Source organism: Lathamus discolor, chromosome 2 (assembly GCF_037157495.1).
Source record: "Lathamus discolor isolate bLatDis1 chromosome 2, bLatDis1.hap1, whole genome shotgun sequence".
Taxonomy (NCBI): domain Eukaryota; kingdom Metazoa; phylum Chordata; class Aves; order Psittaciformes; family Psittacidae; genus Lathamus; species Lathamus discolor.
Window position 1 is genome coordinate 29,472,824 of NC_088885.1, and position 21,184 is coordinate 29,494,007.

A 21,184-nucleotide genomic window follows, 5' to 3' on the forward strand; every position below is an offset into this window, starting at 1 on the left:
CCAGGTGCAGTCCCGTGTCTCTAGGTTGTCATTCACAATACTACACTGCACCCACTTGGAAAGAGCCCACACCTTCTGCATGCACCATCCTAAAAGAAGACAAGTGAGATCTGGAGAATGAGCACTGTAGTACTGAACAAATATGTATTAACTGCTGTTGCTGGGTTTACCCCTAGCCATTAATATGTGATTGTATGACTTTATTTTGAAGATTATTTATTATCATAAACGTATTTTTTTAAAAAATCTGTGAGGGATTGGTTGAACAGCATATACTTGCTCATTCGCCACACTAAGCTTCATGCAGCTACCTGGGAACCTGGGACTGAGTGAGGCCCCCCCGCCTCTTCCTTTCACTTCACAACATCATAAACTACTTCACATTAGCTAAACCCTTTAACTAACCTTTACCATATACAGCAGATAGCTCATACCCGGTAGGGTTAAGTTGCTAAACAGGTCGACAGATGAAAGAGGCACCGCTGACCAGCTGCCCTTACAGCCCCTCAGCCGCCCGAGGGCGGCTCCCCGCCATTTCTGGTGTTATACTCCCCCTGCCGGGCGAGCCCCGCCGCGGCCGACCCCCGTCGCTCCTCCGCCCCTTGCTCGCTCTCCGCTCCTCGCCTTCCGCCGGTCATGTTTGCTTTCCGTCCGCTGCAGTTAGTCCTTATTCACCGGCATGCTAAGCGGAGCAGTACCCCGCGGAAAGGGCTGTTGAGGAGTCGCACTGTACGATTATCACAGGAACAACCTTAATGCCATCATCACTTACCTCCTCCTGCTCAGTCTTTGGAGAGTTTCATCACATTTCTTTATGGCCCTCAGGTGCTTCCAGGGACCTTGGTTTCTCCTTCCTCCCCTTAATGAGTGCCTTGGGGTTGGAGTCCCCGCTCCTGTGCACACCCCCACCATGCCCTCTCACTACGGCTCTGTGGTAAGAGCTCAGGGACATGGATTTTATTTTTTAATTTTTTTTTTATTCCTCCATGAATTTTGATATTTGAATATCTTCAACCTAAATCAAAGCCAAAAAGTGGTATTTCATTTTTCCTTGGTATGAACAGTGACAGAAAAAGGAAATTTTGAAACATATGTTAAAGTATTTTCAAAGTAAGACATAGTTCAGCATCCAAATGTGGCTGGTTTCAAATGCTTTGTCTTAAACCCATATTAAATTGCATTTCCCTATAACAGCATATTGCCTTATGGGAGGAATATTTGGCTGTTTGATGCCACATCTTGCCTTTGGAGTAGTCTTCCTGGCCAAGTATCTTCCACAAAGGTGCCAGAGGCATCTGACTTCCACCCTTCCGTCGCAGCTTGCTTAGAGGAAAGCCTGCACTGTGTTGTGGGAGATGGCATCCTGCAGGCACCTGGCTAAGGGACGACTGCTGGAGTGGGGTGGGGAGCCTGAGGTGCTCTTCTCTGGAGCCAGTGTAGCCATAAAGAAATGCAGAGCAGTGGCTTTGTTGAGTTGATTTAAGCTAGCGTGATTTAAGTCAGCTAAACCCCCCAAGATACTCCAATTTGGTTCCATGGATCACTTCAGCTTTGTAGACACTGTGTCTTCTCCCCAAAAATTCATTCAGGTGGAAGATTCCCAAAGGTTTTGTCCTCCTTATCTTACCAGGCATCAGCCTCAGCCCCCAGCAGGGAGCAGGCGGTGGTGAAGAGGGATGCAGGGCCTCTTCCCCGGTGCGGGTCCCTCAAGGCAGCATGTCCTGAGCTCAGCTACCGTCCCAGCCAGCGTACTGCTAGGCCAGGCTGTGGCACCTCCCTGGAGATGGGCAGAGCTGGGCAACGGGCTCAGGATCGGGCTGAGGGTTTAATATACTTGTGGTGTAGCCCATGTAGGGATCAGGCAGGAGGCTCAGCCTAGATGTAGCTGCCAGGCAGAGAGCAGGGTGAGCCTGTCCCACAGCCCTCTCCTCAGGCAGGGTGCAAGCTGGCCTCCAGCAGGTCCAAGCCGCCATTTTGTGGGGCACAGTGGAGACGTGGCTGGGTTAGGCACAGCCCGACCAGCCTCGCTCCCTTACCAGTCGGAGGGGTCTGGTTTCCTCTGTTACATGCTTTCAAAAAACTACAGTTCTTAACAGTGCAGTCACCAGTATAAGTGACAACCCCAGGTCTGTCCGAGAGGGATTTCAGCTCAATTCACTGATGTGGAACATAAACAGGGATGAGCATTCATAATTCTATAGTACAAAATCAAATTAGTCAAATGAGAAACATGCCTGGATAATTTTAATACACTGATAAATTCTGCAGTCCATGGTCTTTGCCAGTATTTCAGGTATATGAGTAATACCGCCTATTATCTTTAGAGGAAAAGAGAGATTTCCATGGTTCAACTGGTTAATCACGGGTTCCCTGATACACAGGGTTGTTTTCAGCACTCGGGTATCATCTCGGCAGTAATAAATTTAACAAGACAGCACTTTTAAGCTTGTATAGTTTTCAATTTACAAAGGACTTCATAAATATGAATACAATTGCTGTAACAAATACTGCTGTGAAGTAGCCATTATTCATATTGCACAGAGGAAGACACTAAAGCACAGTGATGTTTACTAACCCGCCAGTGCTCATCTTTCCCTGAGCAGAATCATTGCCCAGTTCTCCTGACTCTCTGGTCTGTTCTTTGAACCTGTGATAATGTCCACCATATGCACTTTGCTGTTTTATGGGGAGAAAACAGTAGAGACCTGAGGGATCTCTGCGATCTAGCATTGGCCTCAATGCCCTGTGACCTTATCTTTCCTCAAGAAATCAGTGTGTTCTTGGCCACCTCCAGTCTCTTTCCATCACCTGTGTCCGGCCTCATTCCATGTGGTGTTTGTTTAGGTATGAAGTTCCTTGGAGAAGAGGCACTGTTTCAAAAGTGGCTGGCACGTTAACGTCTCAGTCAAGACTAGGAACCCAAAGTAGTGCATTCACTTTGTAGTCATATGTTAGTTTCTTGAGAAATACTTCAATTTAGACTAGCACCTGAGTCCAAGCATTGTACCTACCAATGAACATACATGACAGTGACAGCCATAGCCCAGAGAGCTTACAGGAGGTGGTGGTGTTTCAATTACGCATGTATATGCAGAGAATCTGAGGGCTCAGGCAAGAAATCACCTCTTCTAGCCCATGCTGGAAGTCCAGCCCAGAATCTGTAACCAGCAGTCACTCTTCAGAAATGTCATTGGTAGGAAAAATTACATCTTTGATGTTTTAAACAGCAGTTCATCCTCTCAGCACTGCTGACGTTAGTGCTTTCTCTTATTATTATTATTGTTGTTGTTGTTATAATTATTTCACTTAATTAGATCAGACTTGTTCCTTCCTCCCCAAAAGTCCTTTTCTTTGGTTCTTCAGGACTCATCTTTTTCTTCAGTACTTTGGGACTGACCTTCTCTGGCACTCTAGAAATAAGGAAGGAACATATTCTTCAGACTATCTTCTGATAAAACTTTTATTTTCATGCATATGAGGCATCTCCATGGATAATGGATATTGTGTGCTTTTTTAGCAAGAGTAGGACCTACAGGAAGGGTATTTACCATCCTCATTTGCATCTGAGTAACCATTTCTTCTTTCATCTAATGGAATTTTGAATGTACTCTTGCACTTTTGTCTTCAAATGTAAATAGAAGGGGTATGATTCACTACATACAATTTCATATGTCTAAAGTTAGACATCTATTTGAAATCAGCTGAATTTACGAATTATCATTCAACGCACAATCAATTGAAACAAGACTCTTTTCCTTACATTTTTTATAAGTATTTTGAGTAGGATGAATGGCTTCATATGTTTCTATGTGTAAGTGTGATAAGCACTCTCTGAAAGTGATGCAAAAAAAAGTTGCATGTAATTATGAGACTTACTACTGTTTTAAAGTAGTTCATATGGTCACACAACTTCTACCTGACAGCAAATATGCATGAAAATCCAAACCTGCGTGGAGACGGCTGCATGGATGTAGTGAAACCTAATGTGCACCAGCAAAGATCTCATAGAGGAGTGCATCTCTGCTTACTTTCGTGCTCTCAGCTCTTGCTATAAGCAGTACTGCTGTGAAAGCACAGGATTATCTGCTTTACTATGACACTTGCTGATATGAGTGAGTAATAAAAGCCACAATCCAGCCTACAGACAACCCTCCAAAAATTCCCAACAATATCTACTGCTTTACAGTTCTTCATTAACCCTAGGTACTACGTTCTATAACCAGGAAAATCCCAATTTGACTGCACAGACACAAAACAGCATTTTAACTGCAGAGGGCATGAAAGAGCTACTGAATAGCACAGTGTTTTACTTACAAGGCATTACTTGCAAGATAATATTCTACAAGTTTGATTTCTTCCACACTGAGTATTTACATTATCTCATTTTAAGCCCTGAAAGATCCTCTGAGGGATCCATCAGGTTGCTTTCTTGGGGAAAAATACAAACCTGAAGAACATAAATTTCCAGATTCACTCTAGAGGATATTTCTTATAATAATCATGGACTAGAAATCATTTTGTTATTGTTACTGAATCTAATGGATGTAAATTCTTACTGAGATTTTATTTCCCATTTTACTTCACACTCAAAAAACATGGGGCTTTTAATGTGCACAGAAGACTAATATAGGATGAGCTGACATTTACCTGTTTAATGACACTTTGAAAGCCCCCAGCCATTCATTTATGCTTACTAGAGTCACTGACCACATCCACCATAATACAGTGCAGCTATTTTCTAAAATTTTGCTGGTGCTTATAAGGCTTTCATCAAATTGCATTTCAGATTAAAAAATATATATATATATCAAAATTAAAGAGTTTTTTTCACTATAGTATAAATTATCATTCATAACAGCAGTTGAAGATTCCTAATTTGAGCACAGAATTGTCCAGAACTTGCCCATTTGGGCTATATTTTAGGGTTTTCTGGAAATCTGAAGCAAATCTCACCCAGGGTGTATTTTCAGAGCAATGAAGTAAGTCTGCAAAAAACGCTACCAAGAATCCAGCCAGGGGTAGGTAGGTGTTGGCAGGAGCAGCCCCAGACGGTAACACACCATTTTGCCATCCTCCACCCACACAGCCTGATTAGCATGAATCCCAGTTTTTCCATTCACCCACATGCTAAGCGTGTTTTCCAGCTGCCTCTGTAAGTCACATCGTTGTTATTCACTCTGCAGACATTCGGGCTGATACGGGTCCAATACCACGCTCAGTGTTTTTTTCAGCCCATCTCAATGCCTCACGTTATCACTGCTGGGCACCAGTGAAGATGGAAAGCACAATACTGTTTATTCCTCTGCTTGCCTTTAGTCAACTTGAGCGAGATTTTTGGTAAAATATTGATGATTGCCACCAGAGGGTGCAGTGCTGCCACAGTAATGCCAGTTCTTACACTAACTAACCGTTAAGTAGCCATGCTGTGGTGTAGCGAAGTTTTGGACAAATCCTGCACATTCCACTTCTGTACAGCTGCCTACACAAAGGTGCACAATGGAAAGCGGGATTAAATAAATACAAAGTCAGTGAAGCCAGCTGCCGCTTCTATAGAGCTGCCTACACAAAGGTGCAAAATGGAAAGCAGGATTAAATAAATACAAAGTCAGTGAAGCCAGTTGCTTTAAATAATAAGAACGAACCCCAAACCCAAGAAGTAATATGCCTTTTGTGCTGAGCACTCAAGGTATTTTGCAGCTTTTCTTGAAATAGGAATAGGAATACTTCTTTGATCTGCTGCAAGCAGCCACTCCCAGAAGGGGTGAGAGACACCTCGTTTCCTTCCTTCCTTTTCTTATCCTGACCTACCAGTCTGGAATGCAGTTCACCTCTGAGCATTTTCAGATGTATCATTTTCAGAGAGGCTTGCATGTCACAACACACAACCAGGGTTTACTTCACTGCTTACAAAGGCTGCGCATGACAGCCCAAGAGAGGGGCCATATACTGTACTGACCCTTCCTTGCTTCACCTACACATACACCCTTGTCTGCAGAAGGGGCATAACAGTATTAGAACAACAAATATTCATGTCGCCCTCAACATAGGCAGCATCCAAGACTGCAAAGTTACAAATCTAGTGGCCCACAGTGCAGCTGAGAGGCAGTTTAGGCGGATCCATGCTTGCATGGCTGAAGACCTCTATGTCTCTAGCACATCGTTTTGCAACAGGAATCCTGGCATACATCCTTCCCCAAAGTCCCGCCTGGTGACTGGTGAAAGCTAATCACTTCTTGCAGGGCTAGTTTCCAGTGATATAAAGTTTTTCAGCTTCCTCAACTGACCTGCTACGCAGCAGCACAACTCTTCAGTGCTAGCAGGAGAGAGGGACAAAACAGTGTCCAGAAGAGGACAAGAGTTTCTCCAATCCTGCAGGCTAGCTTAAACCATGCACAAAACCATCCTTTTAGGCTTATTGTGCTGTCACTGCATTAGGAGTGAGTCTTCAGAGACTTTAAACTCTGAACAGCGCTTTAGAGAGAAGTGCCCCTGCAGCCCCATGTGCCATAGGCCTGTGCTTAAGCTGGAGTCACAACTAAACTCCAGCATATAGTTGGCATTAATCAACACCATATTGTTTCCCCCACCAAATGGCAAGGGAGCTCAGCACAGCATAAATACACACTTAAAACTGCAGCACAATAATAATAATAGTAATAAAACCCCAGCATAACCAGCACAGTTATGTGTGAGTTAGCTGAAGATGGCTGGAGGGAGGAGATGCCACACATTCTTGAGTGCACTGCAAGGAACTTTCAGTCCCATTGACTTCAATGGGGCTTCAATCAGGCTGTGCCTCTGCTGTGGAAAGGAACTGCTTAACACAGCATCGTGGGGTTCCTCTGCTTTTGTCTCTGAGCAACTCCTGGCAAAGCCACTGGTTAGTAAGTAAAAACACACTTTTTCCAGTCACCAGGGCTGCAAGCTGTACCTGGACTTTGCTTCTTTTCCTTTTTGTTATTGCTGCCATTCAGATGAATTTGCAAATCTGGCTCCTTGACAAGGTGGGGACTTCACAAACCCAAGTCCAGCTACTGAAGTGGGGGAGGGGAAGTCCTGACCTTGGAGCAGAGCATTCCCCCTCCAGCGGGACTGCTCTGCTTGCAGCTTGACTCCAGCTAGTAAGAGGCATTGAGTGTCAGCCCAGCAGCTGCCATGCAGGAGGTCTGTCCCTCCGGGCAGCTGCTGCTCATCTGCCTGCAGCTGGCAGCGGAAGTGACATCTGTTCTCGGTCCCAGCTGTGAGCAGTGTGGAGGTGCCAAAGCCCAAACGCCTCAGTTCTCAATCCAGGAGCGAGGAAGGGTTTCTGATGCCAGACCACGGCCTGGTTTGCAGTGGAAGGGAGGGGGGATTGTCTCCTTCAACGATGGTGGGCTGGGAAGAATGAAAAGAGAGCAACAAATAGGGAGAAAGAACAAGTAACAGAAGTAGGGGAAAGGATTGGAGAAAAGCACAGGAGAAGACAGGAATGGCTGAAATGGAAAGGAAACGTGAAATTTGAAGTGACAGGGCCAGTCTGAGGCAAAGAAACAAAAGGAAGGAGGCAAAATAATGAAAGAGATGCAGAAGTACAAATAATGCAGAAACAAATAACTATCCAAGGGAGGTGATTATCTAAAATGGCTGCTGAATAGAGAAATGCCTCATTGAGTTGCCATCTCAGGTGCTACTGTGCCTGGGAGGCTTTCTTGCCCACAGCCCATAGCATGGATGCCATCCAGGGAGCCTCCCCTGCAGATTTTGCCATCTGGAGAAGCTCTGGTATATTCTTTTTTGCCTCCTTGCTTCTCCATCTTATTTAAATTCACCTCACTTTTTCCTTGTCCAAGTCTTCTATTCTCTCATTTATCTGTGTAACTGTGTTATAATTCAGTGTTGTGTCATTTTAACTGAGTTATCATTTCAGTTTCTGAGAGAGGACTATACAGGATGAAGGACAAGATCTGTTTCAATCTAAAGATTGAAAAGCATACTTAATTAACTTGGGAATAAATACATTAAGAAATGGCACTTTGCTCCCCAGGTTGGTGTATACGAGTGTTTTCTATCATAAACACATTTTCACAGTTGGGACTGTTTCCTTAGCACAGGTGATGAAATTGTGTTTTTCAGATCTGAAAACTAATTGAGTATTCCTGGAAGAAATAACAAAGGAAAATGTATATACCACAAGTGCTTGATAGCCTGTCAATCAAAACCAACTTACACTGGGAGAAATGCATTGTCAGTGACTGGTGCTTTTCCTCGGTTCTTGCCAGAAGCACAAGACAAACTGAATTGTGGTAAAACAACCAGGCTGAGGAATGGGCTGAGGGAGACAGACATTGTAAAGACTTACTAGTCTGAAGTTGAAAGTGCAGGCACTGGGGGCACAAAGATTTGAAACCATTTTGATACTTTGCCTTGGTATTTCACGGTAGGCACCCAGAGTGGGGCATCTGTCCTCAAGCTGGGGGCCATTACAACTTACCCAAAACCAGGTGCAAAAGATTGGATTGACTGAGTGGGGCAGAGATAATGAAAGCAGTTTCTTAGTTTCTCAGAATGCAGTTCATTAAGATCGGCTTTAAATAATGTACAGTTAAACGTCCTTCCATATCACAATTATGTATTTCTGTAAGATAAAGATATATATTTATATCTTCATATTTCATAACAGACTTTACCAATGGGAACCCTTAAAGATATTATGCTTTTTACAAGTCTCAGCAGCTCTCCCTGTTTCAGTGAGAATTATCTGTGGTTTTAATAAGTGATCTTTGAAACAAACAAGAGGAAATTCCTCTGAATACCATTCTTTCACTACCTACACAAAGAGAAAAATCAACTATCTACTAATCTTTGCATCTGCATCTGCATTAATCAATCTAATAACTAAATACTTCTTTATTTTTTCCCCAGTCAGGCAGGAATAAGACTAATGCATCTGTCATATGGATCAGAAAGAATAATCAGAAGTCTTAAAAAACATAAGGTCGAGGCACTACTAATACTCTGAAGGGCTCAATTCATCCCATAACACAGTTTTTATAACTACCAGCCATTTTTATGTCAGAAGCATCAGCCCAGTTGCACTGGGTAGCTCTTGCCCAGAATTCTGGCTCATCCAGGAATATCTTAACAAGAACAAAGGGCAGCATTCATTGTCTGCACATGTTGGTGGATGCTTGTAAGATGAACTAGCATTTGTCAGATTAAAATTGTGGATGAAGAAGGAGACATGAGGTAAAAAGGCTTTTGCATATCCAGAAGTAAATGTGCTTTTCTGCGAAAGTAAATCCTGAACAAAAAGCAGTGACCAGCAGTAAGTGTCCAAGACAGGGAGAACAGAGCAAATGAACTATGACCCTTCTCTGGTGAAGAGACCTCCAAGACAGGAAAAGTAGCTCAGAAAGTGCTAAGCAGTAATGGGGAATCTTATGAGTCTTTGGAAGCTTCTGTTTGGATGGCACCTAAAACACCACTGTGGGGCTGATGAAGCTCTGGCATCACCTAGAAATACATATCTGAATGCACCAAAAGCTTCAAAACATCCAGACGCACTTTCTGTTTTGCAGCCTGCGTTAGTTATCGAGCTAAAAGCTCCACTGTCATATTTTAAAGTCAACTGGAGTTATGGCATGGATTACAATAGTGTAACAACTCGTTTTGTTTCTCTTTGCTCTTCAGTTTGTTTTCAGAGTGGGTCAGTTTTGATTTTAATTTCATCATCTTCTATCCTTTTCATTCAGCCTTTTTAGAGGGCCATCAAGCAATCTTGTTTAAGTTAGGTAGCCTGGAAAGCTGAAGAAAAAAAGATTATAACTAGAAGCTCTTCCGTCTATTGATCTAAGACAAATGAAGGACTTTAGTTTTGAGATTTTTGCATGAAGTGGATTAGTTTCAATATACAAATCTAATTCACTCAACTTTGCAGTTATGAAAAGGACTTCTAGGGCCATATTTTATATTCTCTTTTCTGATGAACACTACCCAAGGAATACTAATTAGAGTGTTTGAGGAGCAAGGTAAGCAAGGCTGGCAGAGTCTGAGCTTTTATTTACTCTGTGTTATCTCTGTTCAAATGTTCAAAGCAATATGGGTGGTGACTGATTCACTAGTTAAATTCAAAACAGCATGTGTGTACAAAAGACTGCCAAGCTTCTCATGTATATTGTTATTTGTGAGAAACTAGGCACAGACAAAAAGCAATCAACCCATTTCTTAATTCCATTTTAAATCTTTATTCCCATTGTAAGTATTAACAATCATCCCAAAGACCATTTAAATTTGGTTTGGATACACAATAGCATTAATCACAGTCCAGTTTCTTTTTTTTCCTACTGTAGTTCTAGTATTTCGTGATCTAGGTTTAGTAGCTCCATTGGTGTATTTGCTTCCAGCAAAATGGGTTTCTCAGTGTTTGTACATTATTTAAAAAGATTGCTAAAGATTAAAAAAGAAGTAATACAAGGATTAGCACTACATTAATAAAACTCATTATCTCCTATTTCAGATTAGTACTAAGTATGTTAGATAACCCAAAACTTACTTTCTGTTGTGCATTATCCATTCTCTTCTTAAAATAAGTCCATAAACAACCATAATACAATTTCTCATTACAGCAGTTCATTACAGTAACTTTTCAAATTGGATTGAAATCCTTTTAAAAGAATGAGGTAAGTAAAACAACCCCACAAAGTAAAAGGTTCTGTTTAAGCATATGACAATTTACACACCAATGCTAAGGAAGTACCACAATGTATAAATTAGAGTGGAAAAAAATCAAGAATTTTCTAAATTGAATTGCTTATTATTTGAGGAAAACATATCACAGATTGTATGAACTCTAATCTTCAAGTGAAGAGGAATCACAAAATACAAAGAGATATCTCTCATGTGTCTTTTAAAAGCCTGTGAGACAAATTCCTTCATCAAGTTTATTAATGTAAAAGAGAATTAAGGAAATTATTCGTGAAAGCTGTCCTGCTAAATGATGAATATCAATAATAAATTATTTAGTTCTTCATTTATTAGCACACTATGTGTATATGAATATATATATGAATAAAATATATCTATTGTGTAGCCTGTTGTATACACTGAGCTAATATGAATGCTTATGTTGTACAATGTCAGAAAAGGACAGATTATTAACCAAAGTAGAGAGAAAAGAGAAGTAAAAAAGAAAGCAGATGATGCACGAGAACTTTGTTGGTTGTCTTAGGATGACTTGTGTGTGGAAGAAAATGGGGGCTTTGGATACAGAACAGTCAGCTAACAACTTTTTATTGTGCAGTAAAGGAAGTCTGGGATCAACATCAGCTTCTAAAAGGGAATTAAAATCAAAATATACTTAGGTGAAGGGGACCTAACACAGATCATGCTATTCTAAGTTTTGTCTGAGCACCAGAGGGTGTGGAAGATGGTGGGAGTAATGGGAGGAATGCTGGTTTCACAGGGAAACTTGCTGAACTGACAGTGCTCTTGCTCAGGACAGCCTGAATGGGGGACTCACTGGATGCTTCTGTTGCGGATATTCTCTAAGACCTTATTCCAGTCATGGCAGGTACAAGACACTAAACTACCCTCTTCACAAGCTGAAGGAAAGCTGCAGTCCCTGAGTCTGATGCATAGGGAGTGCCAGGTGTTTTCAGGCACTGTCCACTTCTTGTGGTTGCAATACCTGGAGATACTCCATGGAATAACCATTCACCATTTCACCTTCCTGTCCCAACATTCCACACTTGTATGTCAGTGTAGCACATATCTGAACTCATCACACTTAGTTCTCTTCACCAGTACTTAATACACACATATGCTAACTAGCGAGAGACGAAAATTGTATTCTTGTGGTTAAGCTAACAGAACCTTCCTATTTCTCCATTACTTACAGAGTGGGTTCTGAAACATTTTTTTCAGTCTTAACCCTTTTCCTTTAAGCATGCACACATACATGCACACATACACATGCATACACATGCAAACACAAAGGGTATACGTAATACGGTACTCACTGGAGCTAGTTCACAATGATGGCAAAGGGCTACTGGGAGAAGTGTAGGAGTAAGGAGTGCTACAGCCAGAGAATACTGCAACTGCAAAACTAGGGGTTAGCACCTTGCTGTTCCCATGCATATCTTTACTATGTCTGGAGGTTACCTTCATTCCATGGAGGACAGGGACGTGACCCTTCAAATACTTCTTGCAATATCGTTTCTCTGGATGTCAGGAAGGCTATACTACATAATGAACTCTACAGTCACTAACAGATACAGAAGCAAATTTAAAATAATTTAACATAAAGATGATGAGCTGTGCTTTGGGATTATTTTATCTTAAATCAAATTTAATTCCTGCAGTTCTAGAGTACAACACACATACATGGGTTAAAGACAATTCTGCATGAATGCTCTGGTGTCACCAGTACACCTTTTTAAATGATCATATAGAATGCAGAATGGTTAGGGTTGGAAAAGACCTTGAGATCATCTAGTTCCAACCCCTCTGCCATGGGCAGGGACACCTCACACTAGACCATGTCACCCAAGACTTCATCCAACCTGCCCTTGAACACTATCAGGGATGGAGCATTTACCTCACAAAAACATTTCAGTAGCATTCCTCACAGTATGTAGCCGGTGTATCTCAGAATTATTTGTATGCCATTTTACACTTTATACATAATATCAGACTTGCATTTTAAGTATCAAAAATACATTGTAAAAAGATCTTAATACCAAATGTCATAAATCCAGAGTTTTCATCAAAGGGTAAAATTATTCAAGACCTTTGGTGAATGGATGAGGAAAAAGAAACACTTCCAAAAGCTACACAAGATTTATGGTCTTAGGCTACCAACAGCTGGCCAATCAGCTCTGGATTTCTGTCCATTATTAATGCCAGGATAAGAGCAGCAGCAGAATATACTGTCTCCTGAAGCAGCAAACAATCCTAGGGAAAGAAAAAAGGGAGCAGGGAAAACAATACGATTACAAAAATGGAAAAGGTAAATATTTAAAATTAAGTTTTCAAATATGCAAAATTACCATTGTTGAAAAAAAAAAAAACCCACAAAAATTTGTACTTATTAGAAGAACTTCTAAAACTTTCATTTAAGGGAACACAATTCCATAGTAATGTCCATTCTCCAGTCTCCATGATGATTTAACAAGCAAAATTATGTTTTAAGGAATGTATTTTAACTGCTAGAACTAATGCCATCTATCCAGAGACCTCCAAAACAGAAGCTTGATTCTGTCACTTCCTTCCTAACTGATTTTTAAGATCTAAAAAGTAGTAAAAAAATTTGGGGTTTGAAAACATTGGAGCAAAATGGATTTAATTGGGTAACATAGCTAAAGACCTGTAACTTCAAGCACCTACTGAATCCTCTCTGAAGTCTACAAACTCCTTCAACTCACACAGACATTTAAGCACTGGGACATCAGTAGTGTAGGCTGATCTTTGTATCAAATAACTTCAAAGAGTAGTCTGGTTTTGACAGGCAAGTATAGAGACCAACACAGGAAGAAGTAATAAAATGAGACTGATTCTGTGCTGCTAACTGAGCACTTGAACTCACATTTGAAAGAGCCCTTTGTCAAATTGACAAGTTTTCCTAATGGCACCAACTATAAAAGACTGGCCTCTTGCGACCAGTAATGTTTTCATTTGCGCACTGGGAAAATAGCAATAGGTGTAGCCAGGCAAGGACACATCCCCAGAGGAGGAAATAGGAGAGAACAATTTCTGTGAAGCAACAGAGGAAAAGAAAGGTGTACAGAATTGTGGAGAGAATCTGGAAGATTTTCAGATACAGAAGGGCAGCTACAAAGAGAAAGCAAGAGCCGTTCTCCACGATGAGTAAAACTGGAAGCAACAGACTTAATTTAAACACGGCAATAAAAAGTCAGGCGAGTTGTTTTAACAGTAGGGACCGGTATACAATGGAACAGATTATTGGACAGATGAAGGAAACTCATCATTAGGGTCCTGTAACATGCGACCCATTTACATGTAAAACGGGGTGCAGGTACAGCTTCCTGCCTGGGGCAGAAGGATGGAGCAGTTTGATTCTATATTTTTCACCGCTATTTTTCTAAGATGCTGCATCAAGGAAGAATTTGTGTAGGAAGTTTGAGAAATTTGGAGTAATGGAGAAAGAGGAAATGGTTTTAACAACTTCTACAAAACCAAAACTTTTAAAACTGCTTTTTTAAGGAGTAAGGCTACTCATGAGGAGGCCCACCTATTCAGCTAACATAGAGGGGAGCTGGAGACTAAGAAGTTGGGGCTGAAGGAAAAACTGAAAGGGAAAAGTGTCCCTGGAATACTCTGTGTTGAAGCATAGCCAGAGAAAATTATCAGAGGGCTGGATCACCTCTCCCATGAGGTAAGGCTGAGAGAGTTGGGCTTGTTCAGCCTGGGAAACAGAAGACTCTGGGGAGACCTTACTGCAGCCCTTCAATACTTAAAGGGGGCCTATAAGAAAGACAGTGAGAGACTTTTCAGCAAGGCCTGCTGCGATAGGATGAAGGGTAATGGTTTTAAACTAAAAGAGGGGAAATTCAGAGTAGATATAAAGAAGAAATGTTTTATAATTAGGGTGGGGAGACATTGGAACAGGTTACCCAGAGAGATGGTGGATGCGCCATGCCTGGAAACATTCAAGGTCAAGTTGATGGGGCTCTGAGCAACCTGATCTAGTTGAAGATGTCCCTGCTCATTGCAGGGGTTTGACTAAAGGACCTTTAAAGGTCCCCTCCAACCCAAACTGTTCTGTGATTCTATAATGCTCTTATTAACTTTGTGCTGTATGTAAATCACAGGAAACAATGTCAGAGAGGTAAGAGGATAGAATTAGAAATGTATAGTTTATACTGCATTCCTTTATAAACCCTGGATAAATTATATTTGTATTTCAATAGAATTTTGTCATAAAAATCATCAAATAAGAAAGGTGTCACTGTTTGTAACCCCCCAAAAGATTACACTCTCCACAAATTCATGTAATATATATTCTATTATGCAGTAAAAATACTTATCAGTGTTTGAAAAAATTGTCCTAAAGACATTCACTACAGCTGTGTCTTGCTGCTCACAAAGTAACACTTCCTTCTGCTCCCTCAGAACCTTTTGTCACATACCAACGATGCAAAGAGGAACTCAAGAATCCACTACTCCAGTTTGGCAGAAGTTTCACTCCTCGTTTCCCATGAGGATACACTGCTGTGTAATGTACAAGGAGAGTGGAAGTCATGTGCAAACACCCACCTGGGCGGGAAACGCTGCAGTTGCTTTCAAGCTCTAGCACACACTTGCTGTTCAGCAATGTCAATCTCTTTGTACCCTCATCGCTTTTGGTCCAGTTTCTCTCAGGAAGCACTTCCCAGTTACAGACACTGCTTTCCAAATGGGCTTCCAGCCATATCTAATGCTGGCTAGAAGAGTATATTTCCACCCCCCACCCCCTATTTCACAGAAAAAGAAATAAAATACACCTGGCCAGGAATGCTCTTAATGTTTCTCCAAATAAATCTTTCCATATCCTCTTTTGGTTACTGAATTCAGCACACCTTCCTTTGCACCAGTAAATTATTTAAGTTTTTTAACATAAAAGGAAGCAAGAGAAAGAAATTTAACTTTCACAGGAGAGATTGAAAGCGACACCATAAGATTCCTTTAGACTGAAAAAAGCTTTTTCTAAAGCTAAACCTAGGAGCACAACAGTTGTGCTAATTTCCATGTTCTGAAGGAAAGACATGTAAAAAATTATAAGTACTATTTGTAACACAGGCAATGCGTACAGAAACCTGCACACAGAAGTGGTCTATAAAGCACACTGACATTGAGTGGTGAATTGCAGTTTGTTCAAAAAGGGAAACAGAAAAAGTAACCTGCACAATTTAAAATGTCTTTGCAAGTTTTACAATTACTTCATTTCTACTAGTCTGATTATTAATACTATTTTTAGAACTATTTGGGAAACCTACTGGTTCCTGTCCTTTTGAGACTCAATCAGTACAATGGCAGGAACAATGAACTGTAGGGATTAGCCCCTGTGAGTCCGTTTTTTAGACATAAGCAGGAGAGTATCTTTAAGTGAATATGCATTATCTGATTTAAGACAACAAATGTAATAGAAAAGATAGTCTTAATTCTACGCAGCTACAGTTGATGGTTAAATGACATCATGCCACATGTACTGAAGCTTTCAACAGGGCAGTCCTTTGAAGTACTTATTGGGGTTACTAGTTTTTAATTTATCCTGTTGTTCCTTCCCGGTAGTGCTGCCTCAGTCTGATCTCAGGGTCACCTATTCTTTGAACAGTGTCCAGCACCTGGGCCTACGAGCCAGCCTCTGAGTGCAGAAATTAGTGCCACAGAGGTCAAGTGTGTGCTGATTGCAGCTGGCCTTATTCTCACAACCGCAGTCTTACTGGAAAGAGGTAGTAAACTACGTGAAGAACTGGACTCTTCCAGGAATTTCAGAATCATTGTATAACTTTCTGAGAACCAAAACTCACTCTTATGCTAGGAATCATTACTGCAGTATCCAATGGGAACAGCCTGTGCATAATTTAGAACTTTTGTTGATCATTTCTAGTCCTTATTATCATAAAAAGAAAGAGAACAGAAGAAGAAATTCTAGCAACTGAAAGAGAACACATTGCTCAAAGTGGGGGCATAACGTTGACTGACATGATGGGGTTAAGTTGTATCTTTTGGATTCTTTCCTCTCCTCTCAATCCTGCTGGGAATTTATTTCATTTTAGACTGTGACTGTGCATGTGAGGGGATATTTTCAATGTGCCACAATGACACTTAAGCTTTTTCCTAAGTAGTTATATGTAATTTGGATGCCAGCAGTATTTATGAAGGATATTAAAAAGAATTAAAATGACAACAATCTGGGAAAGAAAAAATAATCTTGTGGGTCTTTATTAATTTGAAGTTAAACAAGTAAGTGAACACTTCAAGTCCCCCGGCTATACCCTTAAAACACCCATGTTTCTGACACTGCAATGTTATTTCTGGCAACAGTGCCGACTGCAGCTGATAGTGCCTACAGGAAGGCTTCAAAAAGGATGCCAGGACAAATTTCATCTACCGCACCTAACTCCACTGCACATACAGGCCTCCGATCCTCTTTTATATTCAATGGCATAGCACTAAATCTTTCAAAAATCTCATTATTAGTTGCAGGAAGTCAAATAATCACGCAGAGCCAGGTCTTCACATGCCTAACCGCCTGACGTGTTTGCATATACTGTAACTACGATAAAAACCAGGATGTAAGAAAAGAACGATCAATACAAATCCTCCTGTAGCCCACAAGAGCTCTTGCACGTTACTGCCCACCCACTGCTCAGTGCTGCAGATTCCAAGTGGGGAACATACTTGAACACAGCAGGCAGGGAGCGCACACCTGTTCACACACGGGAGGCATCAAACACCAAGAGTTCCTCTGCTCACCAACTAAGTCCTTTAAAAAGACTGTGACCTTTAAATAAGACTCAGAGGCAGTAATGACTTTAGTGGATTAATGCCTGAAGTTCCACACAATCAAGTGGTGTGCCATGATCCCCCCATAACCATTGTGATAGTCACTGTCTATTCATTTCATCCAGTTGCCTTAAATGAGTCTCTTGTAAAAAGAAAAAGCAAAACCCCCTAACTGTTGCTTGGCCATTAATAAATAGATTTTTTTATTGTTTGAACAGATGATTAACTACATTTATAAGCTAAAACCAAAACTTTTACCACTTTATATTTATGTACTTTGGAAAAGAAAGTACTCAGAAACACTGCCAACCTTATAAACCATAAATCTACATAACAGCACTTTGATCCCAAAATAAAATATCCACTTTGTCTGTTATTAAATAGTAAAAATATTCCAACATAACCATATTGTGTGATGGTTGTAACTCATACTCAGAATTTATTTGATGTAGAGTTATTGACTGTAGGGGTTTTCTGGTTTGCAGAATAAGACTGGGAATGGATACAGGGACAGAGTTGTGTTTTAATATGCAATCTGATATTTTACAAATGTGCATTTGTTTAAGGAACTATGAGGATATCTGAATATTCACTGACATTCCCCTAACGATTCATCATTTCCTTGCTTCAATCTGTTTAGGATTCCGCACCCCCCCCCCCAGCTGACTTCACATACATGCATTTCAATTTACATATGTACTAGTTTAGTTTAAGCACAGCTTGAAAAACAAATACTACCCTCTTTAGCTCAAAAAATAAAGCCTCTGCAGGTATTACCTCTGCTTTCTACTGCATCCCTTCAAAAGAACAAACCAGCTGTGTTCCATTATTTGCAGTCTGTTTTGCTGTGATATTATTTGACATTCCATCTAATACAGTTTCTAAAAATGAATAGAACTTTAATGTTAGCCCTGATTATATGGCTGACAGGAAACTTGATTTAAAGATGCTGCTAAACTCAGGGAACAGCGGTATTGATACAGTTACATTTGTACCATGAATGGAAGGAGGGCCAGGGCATGTGCTGGCATGTCCCTGCCCTTGCTATTCTATTGTAAGCCCGCTTCCTGGCACAGTTTTGGCTCCTGCCAGCTAACATGTTCCCAGACAATGGCTGGGCATGGTTCATGAGACAGCACAGGCCAGAGACTGCTCCTACACGACAGGCTGAATGAGGCCACCCTCTTTTGGGAAACGAGAACTTAGCCATATGGAAATGAGGCATGCTGTGACTTTTAGCCTGAGGAGAGGAGAACCATCCCTGGCCTATTTTCCTTATCAGTGTAGATGCAACCGAAGTATCACTGGGAAATGACAGTTGTGCCCTACCCAAACGCATCAGGAACGCACAGAACAACCATCAGATAATCCACCCCGAATAAGGCACAAATCCCATGTAGCTACCACATAAAACATAGCCATTTAAAAAGATTAACTGCTCCGTGGTCACCTTTCCCACCCAGAGAACAAGAGAGCAATGAGCCACACTGCAAGACAGCACTTGGGGTGCACTGCACATTCTTGACAGCTTTTAGAAAATGGCCAGATCCAGCAGAAGGACTGTGTGCCCCCTGCTCCCTTTCGCAGCGTGGGCCTGGGTGCACACTAGGTACACCGCAAGGCATGAGTGGAAAAAGGCTGAAACAGTCTGCGTTCTGGCAAGCATCTTGCAAAAGAGTATGTTGGCAGTACAAGAGGAGCTGGTGTTAATTTAAAACTCCACAGGATGCTGCAATTTATACTAAGGCTATACCAGGTGCCTCAAGAACTCGCCTGATGTCACGTACTGACAGTGTTTTATTTGCAATCGGAGAAACCAAGTAGAGAATTATAGCATCATAGAATCACTGAATGGTTTGGGTTGGAAGTAGTCATATAGTTCCAAACCCCTGCCAGAGGAGGGACGCCTTTCACTAGACCAGATTGCTCAAAGCCTCATCCAACCTGGCTTTGAACACTGCCAGGGATGAGGCAGCCACAGCTTCTCTGAGCAACCTGTGCCAGTGTCTCACCACCTTTATAATACAGAATTTCTTCCTAATGTCTAATCTAAATCTACCCTCTTTCAGCTTATAGCCATTTCCCCTTGTCATATCACCACATGCCCTTGTAAAAAGTCCCTCTCCAGCTTTCTTATAGGTCCGCTTTAGGCACAAGAAGGCTGCTGTGAAGTCTCCCCAGAGCCTTCTCTCCTCCAGGCTGAACAAGCCCAACTCTCTCAGCCTCAAAAGTATCCTGCCTCAAAAAACAACAACAATAAAATCTACTCTCAGAACCCTCAATACTTGACATTTTCTTCTTCAATTTATATTTTTTATTTATAAAGATAATTTGAAGAGGGGCTGAGGTTCTTCCACTACCAGAAAACAATCATATAACCTGGTTTGCTGTTTAATCTTGCCGTAAGGAATTCTCTGGTACGTTCATGAAGAGGCATTTTTTTCCTACTCAAGATAAGTAGTGGCATGCATCTACATATTAAAGCAACCTCCATTTCTGTAATAGTACAAATTAATCTGAAGTCTCCTTCTTATTAAAATGCTTCCACATCACATTTTTTAATCCATGTGCCAAAGGATCTATTGATAAGTGACATCTCATACATAATATCAATGCAGCAATTCATCTTAATAAGAAGATAGCTATGCAGATAATTCTAAAAGATAAGAGAACTATTTCTCTGAATATTTTTAGGTTTCCTTTCAAGTAATACATAAATAATTAAGGTAGCATTTGAGTTCAAATAGATAGCTGGCTTCAAAATTGCTCTGTCAGGTTCATAATTGAACCTCTGTATACACAGCCCTGCTTCCTTTCTGAGCTAAGAAAATGCAATCAACTCTTCATTAGTGGATACTCCTCAAAATAGAAGTAATTTAGAAATCTAGATACTTGGGATGCAATGAGGACTGATGAGTGGCACTGGAAGAAATAAACTGTCACTGTTCTAATGGAGCCTAGCAGACCCCTTAGTTAATGAGCTCTGATAGATCTGAGTTAATGAATTCCCTGTAGTTAAACAGCTGTACATCAATGCTACAAGCAACGCAAACCCTGGTAAATTGTACATAAATATCTGATACTGTACTGTATCTCTCCCTCCTGTACCGCTGATCAACCATGCCTCTTATAGCTCCTCATTAGAAAACGAAGAGCCATCAACGTTTAAAAGGATGGTGTGGAGACACTGAGAACAGACAAGTCTGTAAGAATTATGTCCCTAATGCTGCTGCGTGTATCTTTTCACCTTATGTTCACGGATTTAAAACTGAAGGTAAACATCGCTCTTTTGCTAGAAAACACCCCAACAAAACACCACAAACAAACAATAACCCAAACAGGATTAATTCCTCTCTCTAGTATGAACAGAATAGACAGAATTCCCCTAAATCAACAGTCTCACATCAGCTCCATTATCTATGTGTTCTGCAACATGCAGGTGAACATGGTTCAGTTTCCTTCTTTGTCTGAAGTGGTTAATCCTCATCCCAGTTTACTCTTTTTTTGGATTGAGGTTAAAATTCCTGTGAAGGAATACCCATTCTGTGCAGAGCCACTGTATCACAACAGAGAGATGACAAGAGCAGCTGTATCACAACAGAGAGATGACAAGACTCCAGTCAAGACACTAGTCCAGACGTCTGGGAAGCACGTGAGAGCTCTGTTCTAACTTTGGCTCCAAAAATTTGTTCATTTG

The 21,184-nt window shown here is 41.0% G+C and overlaps 1 protein-coding gene across 5 annotated transcripts in view; it reads right to left on the bottom strand.

Annotated features, from left to right (window-relative positions):
* Positions 1-21,184, bottom strand: part of CRPPA (CDP-L-ribitol pyrophosphorylase A) — a 141,178-nt gene that overhangs the window by 7,023 nt on the left and 112,971 nt on the right. Inside the window, exon 10 of one of the 5 annotated variants that reach the window (XM_065666250.1) lies at positions 10,215-12,933. The exons of 2 other annotated variants lie outside the window; for them this stretch is intronic. In XM_065666250.1, coding sequence (XP_065522322.1) covers positions 12,829-12,933 — 105 coding nt within the window. In that variant the 3' untranslated portion in view covers positions 10,215-12,828. Of the gene's footprint in view, positions 1-10,214; positions 12,934-21,184 lie in introns of those variants that run through there. 2 more of the 5 variants (XR_010609878.1, XM_065666251.1) reach the window with 2 other exon arrangements.